Source organism: Alligator sinensis, unplaced genomic scaffold, assembly GCF_000455745.1.
Source record: "Alligator sinensis unplaced genomic scaffold, ASM45574v1 scaffold59_3, whole genome shotgun sequence".
Taxonomy (NCBI): Eukaryota; Metazoa; Chordata; order Crocodylia; family Alligatoridae; genus Alligator; species Alligator sinensis.
Window position 1 is genome coordinate 7,556 of NW_005842856.1, and position 11,857 is coordinate 19,412.

At 43.4% G+C, this 11,857-nt stretch overlaps 1 protein-coding gene across 1 annotated transcript in view; it reads left to right on the forward strand.

Moving 5' to 3' along the window:
- Window positions 1-3,727: 3,727 nt before the first annotated feature.
- Window positions 3,728-11,857, forward strand: part of LOC102382681 (ADAMTS-like protein 1) — a 211,481-nt gene continuing 203,351 nt past the window's right edge. Inside the window, exons 1-2 of the mRNA XM_006035591.3 lie at window positions 3,728-3,766; window positions 5,816-5,927. Of these exons, the coding sequence (XP_006035653.2) occupies window positions 3,728-3,766; window positions 5,816-5,927 (151 nt within the window). The remainder of the gene's footprint in view (window positions 3,767-5,815; window positions 5,928-11,857) is intronic.

Here is an 11,857-nt window from a genome sequence, read left to right on the forward strand (position 1 = left end):
TTTTTTATGGAGAATCTTCTGACATTAAAAAAAAAAAAAGGCAAAGACAGGAACCAAAAGAAGCTTTCTTCTGTCAGCAAGGCTCTACCTGTCCAAAGGGATCTTTAAAATTGAAAGGGATGGAGCCAAAGGTGGGCCATGCAAGTACTTCATGTCCCTTGCTCAGTGGCTACATACAAAGGGAAGAAGACAAGTTTAAGGAATTGTTCTGTTGTCCTGTCTATACTCTTAATTTGAAAATATCCAGAATCTCTAAAAGTCTGTAGACTTTTGCTTTTAATTTTATTTAAATTACCCCCTTAAATTGTTTCTTTCCTTGTATAAATCCCACTTCTACTTCGTATATAAAGAATAAATAGTTCCTTAAGTGCCCCAGTTAACTTTAAACATAAAGTGTCATTACATACAATTAGGAATATTAAAACTCTGGAACTGTAGAAAGGAAAGTATTGTGCAAAAGAGTATTGCCATTTTTTTTTGGTTTTTATTAACATAAAGTCAAAATTGCATATGCCAGATGTCGATAGCTCTTTTTCCTCTTTTTTTGTTGCTTGTTATTTTATATAAGGGTTTAACCTACTATTCAGCCTACTATAAGAAATCAAATCTGATGGTCTGAGACTTGGCACTTGCAAAAGCATCTGTGGTGATGATGAAGGTAAAAATCCTTTAGAACTTTTTACAGCAGGGATGGTGAAAACAGAGTGAGATCATAACAGACCAGATCAAACTTGACAGGACAAAAGATAATATACCCTGTGGTTTGGATTATACAGAAAAAGAAAAGATAATCTCTCAGTACACGTTCATGTGTGTATGCACATACACAAAACCTATAAAGTGTGTGCATATTATAGAAAGCAGCCATTATGGTATAACATTCTCTCTCACAGCAAGAACTGTTTGAAGAGCAGGTAAAGATGAATTCATTATGGCTAGTTTATTTAACACCACAGTTGTCAAAGTAAACATGGTAATTCAGTCCTGCAGGTCACACAATTGTGATCTACAAGAAATGTAAATAAATAGCAGGATAGCATGGTGCCAAAGCCAAACAGGTTTTTTTGTTTGTGTTTAATTTTGTGGATTAATTTTGTTTGAAACTAAAGGGATGGATCAGTACAATGAAGAGGCAAAGCATGATATCTTAGTCTGCTGCTAGATGATACAGAAGAAGATGCTAATTGCTTCAAAATGCTATGCTAATTTTGTGCTCCAAAACTCAGGTTATTTGTTGGTTTTCATTTGGGATCCTGCAGTTATTACCAAATTAATATTCTATTTTATCAGAGCCAAAATGTATTAATTCATCAGAGAACTGAGCAGCTGGTGCACACCCATGCTGTAGCATGGGCTTGACTTTGAGAGATCATTTATAAAAACAGTTTAAATAAACAAATGCAGGTGAGAATTGATTGCCGGGGCCCTTTTTTTGCTTTCCGAGAAGCGGGAAAACATCAATCAGTAAGTATAGCATTGATTTCTGCTGGACAAAACTGAACCTATGCATTTGGTTGCATCTTTGCAAAACATCATGGTGTTCTTCTGTTAGGGCTTTTTCCTTCCAGGTGCTGGACACTTTTCTGGCATCCTGAGTTCCCTCAGTTCCTATTAGACTTCAGTGGGCTTTGAGAATATAAATTATCATCTCATCTGCTGCCTGGCCTTTAATACTTTTCACTTAAGTAGTGGTTAACTTAATAGCAATGTAGTAGTAAATGCTATTTTCTTGGTTTAAGCATTAATGGTGTCCCAAGAGACTGCACAACAAATAAGCAGCAGTTAAAGGGTTCTTCTAATTAGTGTTTTAAAAAACATTATTTTCTCTTTTGATGGAAGCTAGTATTTCCCAGCACCTGAGTAAGGTCTGGAAGAGGTAAATATAGGGGTAGGGCAGGTTCACAATTTTCCCAGTCCTTCAGTTTAGCACATGAGGGTGGAAGTTAGCCTCATGCAGCAAGCCAACCTGTTTTCTGATGCGTTTCACCTGCCCTAGAGTCAGCATGTGTTGTGTAGCTTAGGCAACCTCTGATGTTTTTCTGATGGATCAAGGCTTTCAGCTTTAACAAATTTTCAGACAAAACCATGGTGAGATTTTTGCTGCATGGAATCAGCACATACCTGTTCTTCCCATGCTTATAGTTCTCATTAAACAAAATAAACACTGCTGCCTCTGATTCTTTCACCTTGCTCATTTAAGAAGTATCTAGTTTGTATCTGTAGCTCATTGTGATTCCTTCCCACCCGTGTAGTTGTCATGGCTAGTCGGGTGACTTCTACTTCTCTCTGGAAAAGATCTGCATCTCCTTTGTCTCAGAAAAGACAGACAGTCATACAGACACACAAGGATAATTTGTGGGGAGATGGACTATTATGCCTTCCTTCCTTTTGATGTGAAACCTTTCCCTCCCCCTTTATGCTAAACCCTGTGTAATCTCTCTTCTCATTTATCACATTCCACCTAAGACTGCACAGCTGAGTGGATCTTTTTGGTTTAAACAGTATTGTTTATCTTTAAAATAAAGAGGAAGAGTAAATTCTCCCCAGTGATATAATTTTGGTGAGCTCAAATTAGAGAGACTGTTGTTAATGACTTCCAGCATGATACTGCATTTATCCCAGGAGCACACTAGGCTTTTGTGAGCTAAGAAAGGTCTTTCTGAAGAGTATGATTAATGCACTATCCCAGCACAAGGAATTAGATATCCTGTTTCTGACATACAAAACTAAATGATATTAATCCATACAAGAGGCCTCCCATTTGCTGAGGAACCTGTATTGCTACAGCTGTATTTTTTTTCTGTTGGGAATTTACATCAGTGTTTAATTAGAAAAGACCTGCGCACTCTCAGTGGACTAGAACTCTTGTAGCCCCTGCAATATTCTACAGCATTTCTGTGTTCCGCCTTCCCTTTTCATGCAAATCGGGACTTACTGTGGTTTGTGATCATGTTTCTGTCCATCTATGGGGAAAATACACTTCCCACAATAGGGGGCTGCTATATCACATTGGCAGGGCAGACCTGCCCCCTCAGACCTGTTAGGATTAGAAGCATCACTGAGATTAAGAAAATGGTTTCAGGACTTCCCTATGCCTATGGTCACTTTGTAAGATACAGGGGGTCAAAAGTAGGGTCCCACAGCGATGTGTATTGGTCCCTATTTTCATCACTGATCTGGAAATGGGGTGCATAGTGAAATCTCCAGGTTTGCAGATAATACCAAATTATTCCACGTAGTCAAGTCCCAAGCTGATGGAGAGGAGCTACAAAAAAAATCTCATCAGGTGAGTTTGCAAAAAAAAATGGCAGATGAATTCCAATGTCAACAATTCAAGGTAATGCACCTGGAGAAAAATAACCTCAACTATAACATACACAATATTGGGTTCTGAACTAGAACTCGGGCAGAGACCTTAGAATCTTTATAGATAGTTCTCTAAAATGTCAGTATATAGTGGCAACCAAAAGAGCTAATAAAATGTTGGGCATCATTAAGAAGGGAACTGAAAACAAAATGAAGAACATCATCATGCCATTATACAAATCCATGATGTGCCCACATCTCAAATACTATGCACAGTTTTAGTCCTCATATCTTTAAAAGGATGTAGTAGAACTAGAAAAAGTACAGAGAAGGGCAACAAAAATGATCAGGGGCACAGTGCAGTTCCCACACTAAAAAGGATTGGATTCTTCAGTATTGACAGGAGAAGGCTAATGGGGATATGACAGAGGCCTATAAAATCATGAAGGGTGTGGACCAAGTAAACAGGATCTGTTGTTCACCAAGTCCCAGAATACTAGAACTAGGGGGCACTGGCTGAAATTAGTAGGTGACTGTTTTAAAACTAACAAGAGAAAGTACTTTTTAATCAATGTTAGTTAACTTATGGAATTCATGGCCACATGAGGGGGAGGCAGATAGCATAGCCAGGTTCAAAAAGGGACTGGATAAACTCATATATTTATTACTGGCTATTGAACAGAATGGTTGAAGATGTGTCCTCTGGTATCTCTCGATAATGGTGGATGCCAGGGAAGGTATTTAGTAGGGGATAGATCACTACAGAGACATTTGGTTTAGTTCTCTCTCTCTATAGCATCCATTTCTGCCAGTGTTGGAGACAGAATACTGAGCTAGATGGACCATTGGTCTGACCCATTTTGGCATTTCTTATGTTCTTATGCCTAGTAACCTCACCTCCTGTTTCAACCCTTTGGGACCATTAGCACTCAAGCATTCCAAATGATGCCAGCGAATCTGTCCAGATGACCCAGGATAAGGATACAGAAAGCACAATCATGCAATAAAATTTAGTGAATTTGTTTGGCCACAGCCAAGGACCAATTGCAGTTGCAAACTCGAAATGAAATGAAAAAGATAGCCAAACTTCCTCTAAGTTTTCTAGCCGCAAACCAATATCTTGACATGACTGAGAGCCACGGGATTAAATATTTTCAAGATGTGGATGCCTCAAGTCAGTGGTCTATGTGCAACACCTCAACTCAAATACTAATTTGCTAAATGGCTTCTTATAATTAATAAAAACCAAAGAAGATAAATACATAGAAAATAAAGAACAGGAAGAAAAAAGAATGCTGTTATTTAACTACTACTCTTCCTTCAGAAGATGCATTTAAACTGCCTAAGAGCCATGTGTGACTCAAGAGCCATGGTTTGGCCACCCTTCAGCTAGTTTATAATTAAAACAGTATCACAGGAAAGAATGAGAAAAGGAGAGAGCATGTTGTGGACAAAACAAGAGATAGTCCTGAAACACTGAAGAATTTGATCTGCCTAATGGTAGAAGGTTGATGTAGTTTAAATATTTTTCTCTTTTCTGGCTGTTAAACAGTGTTGATAATTATGCCTGTTCTTTTTTTCCTTGTGTATTTTTCTGTTATAGCCTTCTGTCTTCCTTTTTAGGCCTGTGCTTGTACAGTAGAGTACAAACCCTTTTGTTTTAAAGAAGCTGCTCCCTGGAAACATCTAACCTTTATTTGAGTGAAGTAGGAAAAACATACTTTGTTTTATATCCTAGCATATCCCAGCAGTTGATCTCCAGGTATCATGAGGTTCAGGTCCTCTGTGAAGTACCTTTCTGTAAAGTTACCTAATAATTATAATCCTTATACTCAGTCATTACAAAATGCAGGCTGTAAAACAGGTAGGGCAACATTAACTAGATAAAGTCTTGGTTGGGATGATCTAGTTGGGGATGGTCCTGCTTTGAGCAGGGGTGGACTAGATGTTCTCCTGAGGTCCCTCCAACCCTCATTTTCTATGATTCTATGGGTGCCTGTACACAAGCATGGAGGCTACTCTGACATGCTTTAATTAGAGCGTGTCAAAGCAGACTTGATTAATTGAGTCTGCTGGAGCACAGCAATTACCACGCTCCAGCAGCCTCCTGCATCTTGTGTATCAGCCTCCCACCACTTCAAAATGGTGGAAGGGGCACTTAAATTAAATTAATGCTTGTTGAATCGGCTTTAGTTCAAGTGCCCTCAGTGCCATTGTGAAGCAGAGGGATGCTGATACACAAGATGCTTTGGCATCTCCCCACCCCCAGACCATGTGTAAAAGTGCCTGATTCTGACTCACTCATTGTGCAAGTGCCATTTCATTCAGGGTTTCAATCTCTCTTTCAACAGTCATTATTCCACTGGTGCCTCTTGCTTTCTAATTACAAAATATCTCTAGTATTTCATGTAGTATGTTGTATTTACAAGATCTTTGCTGCAAAATGTTTCTACAGGATATTAATGCTATTATGTTTGGTGCGTTTACCTTTGGCATTACATTTTTTCAGGTTCACTACGGCGGTACTGCTGATAGTACAGTGCAGTTCATCTTCTACCAGCCCATCATTCACCGATGGAGGGAAACAGATTTTTTTCCTTGTTCAGCATCCTGTGGAGGAGGTAATAAATCACAGCTATATTCTGTAGCTAGTATTGTGTGTGTGTGTTAGAGATGCATCCTACCTACTAGATAGAGGTCAGCCATGTTCAGTTGTACAGCAGTCGCCTTCTGTGGCTAGGCTATGCAAAATTAATGCTTGACATTCTCCTTTCTCTTCAGTGATAGGAGCCTGCATTTTGGAACAGCGTCCCCTCAGTTCCATCCTTTCTCAAACTTTGAAGTCCATGTGGTCATAGTTAATGGTACAGCTATTTCATAGTAAATCTTTTTCCCAGGTCCTGGTGGGTGTGGGGCTGCTTTGTAGGCCTGTATGAATAGGGAAGTATTCAATTAAGATTTGGCCAATTTGGAGGCCAGCAATTTGATTCAGATCGCTGTTCCAAATTGATTTGACCAAATTGTCTTCAGAAGATTTGGTGCTGATTCAGAGAGATATGGAGTTTTGGCCATAGAGTATAATGGGAATCACTGAAATATCTATAATTTTGTCCTGTTTTGGCTGATTTAGATGAAATTTGCAAAGACGGTAGCTACTTCTGAGGGCATGAAGCCTGCCAAGTTTCAAAGAGATTGAGGTGCAGTTTCCCAGAAACCCCTGCACCTAAGTCATGAAAGCAAAAATCATGTCACATGTGTGTGTTAAGCCACAGTGGGGTGAAAACTGCAAGCAAGCTAGCCCCTGCTGAGACCACAACGCCTGCCAAGTTTCAAGGATATAAATGTAGAGGGTCCTGGGAACTTGTGTTGTGTTTTTATGTTTATATTTTTATTATTTAAAAAAAAACCCAAATAGTTAGAGAATAGTTAGAGAAATATATCTTAGCAAGCTTTTGGGTTGAAAAACCCATCGTCAGGCCGAGGAAGCACCTGCACTTGTTGTGTCCATGTGCTGTTCCTGGATGGAAGGAATAGTAAAGAAGCCAGAGGCTGGCGTGCAATGCAGGCCAGAAAGCCAGTCAGTGAAATTGGAAATGGAGGCGTCAGGGGGTGAGGGACAGGCTGGGGGGGGAGAGGAGGGGGGGGAAAGGGGATGTAGCAGTGCATGTAAAAGTGCAGAGGCACCTGGGGAGTCAGATGTCTGGCAGGTTGCAGTGTGTCAGAATTCCATGGGTTTCTGTACCTACTACCTAGGAGGCTGCTGAAGTGAAGTTCATAGGCTCGGCTCTGAAAAGTGGTTTGTAAATTCAAACAAGCACCTAACCTCATCACCAGTGCCCCCTCCAGCTCTGAGAGTGGGGCAATAAGTGGTATAAAAAAATAAAATGGAAATAGGTACAGATGCAGTGAGGAGGGTGGCACTCAGTGTGTCTTCAAGTGAAGCTTGGGGAACTCCAGCTGCAGATTCATCTTCAAGAACACCAGCTGCTTTACCAAACCAGGATCCAAGCAGGTGCGATGGGGTGTCACAACATCCCCAGCAATGCTGAACACCCTCTCGCTCGGAACACTGGTTGGTGGACAGGACTGGTGCTCACAGACAACCATAGCCACATCCTGCCTCATCTGGCTGCGGCTTGCCCAGTAGGCCAAGGAGTCGCAGTCCAGCAGCTCCACGTCCTCAGCGAGATAGAGTAGACACTGAAGCCTCAGTGCTTCCTCCCTGAGGCTGGGGTCTGGTGCACTTGGACCCCAGCATTGAAGCCATGCCCTTGGCCCACATTGGCAGTTGGTGAGATAGAGGAGACTGGCAGGTGCTGGTGCTGGTGGTGGGAGTGCTGGCATGGGAAAGTGGATCCCCCTCTTCCACATCCCCTTGCCTCTGTCCTTTTGCCTCCCTGACTCTCTTTACCAGCACCTGTGTCCAGTGTTCAAGGGTTTTGGTGCTGTCAGTGCACATGCTCCTCTTCACCCTTGGGTCGCACATGCCCCACAGCATGTGGACCATTCTGGACCACAAGAGATCCAGCCGTCTCCTGATGCCCTCCTTCAGCCGCCTCACCTGTACCTGCATGCCTGGTGACAGCGGCTTGCCCCTTCCAGGAACACTGATCTCCTGGAACTTCTCCATTTGGTTCTCAAGTTCCCTCATTACAGGGATCACTTGGCTAAGGAGAGCATCGGCAGTGCTGAGGGCTTGAGGACCACCAATATCTGGGAGATGGTATCCCATTCAGCTCTGTTAAGGGGACTGCTGATCCCAGTCTCCCCAAGCAAGGCCATCTCATGGATGGCCTTGTGTTGCTCCACCAGCCTTTCCAGCATCATGTATGTGGAGTTCCACCAAGTCTCCACATCCTGCATGATTTTGTGCCGCGGGATGCTCAGCTCTGTCTGTTTGTCCCGCAGCATCTTGCCCCACTTGATGCTGTGGTGGAAGTAGCCCGCCACCTTCTTGCATTTGGAAATGAGCTGGGAGGTAGTGATGGCACCATCCCTGGCAGCCCTGTCCCCCTCCAAGGCATCCCTGACTATGAGGTGCAGCCTGTGTGCCACACAGTGGATGACAAGAAAGTTGGCATCACAGACGGCCTTGACAATATTGGCTCCATTTCCGGTGACCATGAACCTGCGGGTGAGCTCTCCCTGCCCAACGAGCCACCCCTGTAGGCGTTGTCTCCACCCTGGCTGCTCCAGATATTGGAGGTGAAGTGCAAGGCACCTGCGGCCCTGCTTTGTGCAGCTCCTCCCTCACGTACTCCCTGCATGCCTCATACTGGGAGGGCACCACCATCCTGCTAAAGGTGGTGCGTGCAAGCACTTGGCAAGATGGGGCCACAAGCATCATGAGCCATTTGAATCCTAGCTGCTCAACTAAGGAGAAGGGCTAGCTATCCAGAGCAAGCATCTCCCCAGTGCTCTGGGTGATCTTGCTTGCCCTTGCAACGTGCCCCCCTCAATTTGCAGCTTTTCCCCACCACTCCAGGGTGGCCTGCCTCTGCTTTGGGGTAATGGGGTCTTTGGAGTAAGCAGAGGACTTCCCTTTGGGCACACTTGCACTGGTGCCAGGTTGAGGAGGAAGAAGGGCAAGGGGGTGCTGCCTCCTGAGATGCAACAGCATTGCCATGGTGGTGAAGTGTTTCATCTTGCCCCGACTGATCTGCCTTCGGCAGTACTGGCAGATACCAAACCTGGGATCATCTGCCACCTCAAAATGATCCCACATTACACTAGTCCCCTGCTTCTGGGTTGAGGGTGGGGCTTCTGCTTTATCCCCCTCCTCAGCAGGCAGAGGCACAACAGCAGGAAGAACTGTCTCAGCTGAGCCACTTCCCTCCTCAGCCTCTTCTGAGGCTACTTCCTGACAAGTAGACCTGGATCTAGGGGAACTTTGAGGGGTGTGGAGCACAAAGTCAGATTCCCCCTCGGCCGCCAGAATGTCTTTTGCTAGGGCGCTCAGGTTCCCTGGTTCCAGATCCAACTCCTCCTCTGGCAGTGGGAGGCACATGCTGGCAGATGAAATTGAGGTGGAGGAGACTGTTATTCTGCTGCTGGTGCCTATTTCTGGAGTTAGGGGAGGTGGTGTAGGTGCAGGGACAGGTACTGCTCCTACCTCCTTGCTTCCACCGGCAGCAGAAGCCTCATGGGTGCCAGGAAACAGGATGCATCTATGTTTGGGCAAGGGTGGGGAACTTGGAGTTCTACCTCTAGCCCTACCCACTCTGGCCCCTCTCCCTCACCTTCCAGAAGACTTGGCACCTGACTTCCCAGAATGCTTCATATTAATCTTTCCTGTGCTTGAAAATGTGCCTGTGTGTAATTAATAATAGAATATATGTCGTCATCTTCTCTGAAATATGACTGACTTTGTCTGACTTCTTCTGTGTTGTGTTTTGTTTGCTGTTCTGTGTTGTTGTGTAGTGTACCTAAAATATCTATCCTCTTCTTTTTCTTCTTCTATGACTCTCTGACGTGTTGTGTTGTGTTAATCTGTATTTGAGTTCTGTGTTGTCTGTAGTATGATTGTAGGTATGACTAATAATAACTATATATCATTTGATCTCTTCTGTGACTCTGATTTCTGTTATGTTAATCTGAATCTGTGACTTCTTCTGTGTTGTGTTTACTGTTCTGTGTGTATTGTGCAACTAATATAATCTCTTCTTTTATGACTGTGTCTGACTTCTGTGTTGTATTAATCTAACTTCTGTGTTGTTTTTAGTCTGTATGTAACTAATAACTATAATAATATTAATAACTATAATCTCTTCTTCTTGTATGAATGTCTGACTACTTCTTCTATAATGTATGTGTGTGAATGTGTAAGGTGTGCTTCCCTGCACAGTGCTGGATCACACTGCCAGGGAAAACACAGCTTTCTTTTAAAAAGTTTTGGGAGGGAAAAACCAAAGAAAAAATATAAATTGAAAGAAATGGATAAGTAGAGGGATTCTAGCTAGTAACCTAAGCTATATCCAATCATTTCCAAAACCAAAAAGAAATAGGAGACTGACTAGGAAGCCAAGCCAGTCCAGTAACTTTCAGACACTGTTTCTCAGGTAGAAACAGCTCACAAAAGGCACAGAAAGCCTGCAGACAGAGGCTTATATGCTGTTTCTATGCCCCTCCTCCAGAGCACTGTGATTGGAAGGGAACTCAGGGAGAGATCACAGTCACTGGCCAGCTAGAGATGTCAGTCCTTCCTCCCCTGCTCCCCCTCCCTCTTCTCAGTTTCTCTTCGCCTGAAAGACCACCTCCAAATCTTTTCCAAATTGATTCAGAGCCTCTGAATCAATTTGGAAATTTTTAAGTTTCTCCTAATTAAATTCAGATTCGGAGATTCGGCCTCCAAATCAAGACAAATCTTCTCCGAATCGAATCACAAACCAAAACTTTGCACAGCCCTACTGCTTAGCACCACACTGCCTCGGACGGCCAGAGCTGACTCGAGGTGATTTAGAAATTACTCAGTCGGTGGCCAGGCTGGTGAATGGAGAGGCAGACAACGCGTATTGGTTGCAAAGAGCTTTACTTACGCCACTTGTAGCCGCGACACAGGTAGGTCGGTTGCTTAAACAACTCCGAGAGTTGCTCCAGCTGGCAAGGCTCAGGCCAGCGAATCCGTCCACAAATTAAGCCGGCAGGGAAAGGGTACGTCGAAGGATTGCGCTCAGCGACGGGGAGAAGAATCAATAGGTGATCAGTCTATCGATTAGCTTAGCCGCAAGTCAAATCTCTTTAGAGCTCTGCAGCATGCTCAAAGTTCTCCGACTTGGACAGGAGTCGCACGAAATTTTAAATGGCTAGGAAGCCGGTTACTAGCCACCACGTAGGAATAATTTAGAACTGGCCAATAGCAGGACACAAATTTGCATTCAAATGGCGGGAACTCTCTTGCAACTCTGTTGCAGCAGAAAAACCTTTGCTGTGCAAGAGGCTCTCATGTGGCGGGAAAATTCCATCGTGCCGAGGCACCAAAATCATTGGGTTGTGACATGCCCCCTTGCCGATGGCACAACTGGAATTTTAGACACATGAGCATGTTATAGAGAATTTTTGTTTCAGGATTCACTGACCTGGCGAAGCTTAAGCAACCAACATGTATATATACAAACAAACAATTTTACAGACCGGTCTTTTTAACAAACTATAAAATACAATAACTTAAACATATAACAACAACTATTAATCATCGTTTGATTGGAGAACATCTGCTTGGGACTCCCCTCGTTTATTAGTTACCATGGGACATCCGTCTTCTCCTATAATAGACAATGCCAATTAAAATACTTAGTAAAAATGAGAGAGAAGCAGCGCCATGGCAAGTCCTGAGCCGACGGACATTCACTGCCTCGGTGTCTCCTTTATAACCGTCACTCCGTTGACTCGAAGGAACCGCAGTTTGGTGCTCGACGGATCTCACAATCGAGCGGCTGTAGATTACTGCTTTGCTGAAGTTAGGCCTGTAAAGAAAGGAAACAGCAACAAAACAAAACAAACTCATAATTGAATTCACTGTAAGGATACTGGGTGAACGTCGGAACGGCGAGTC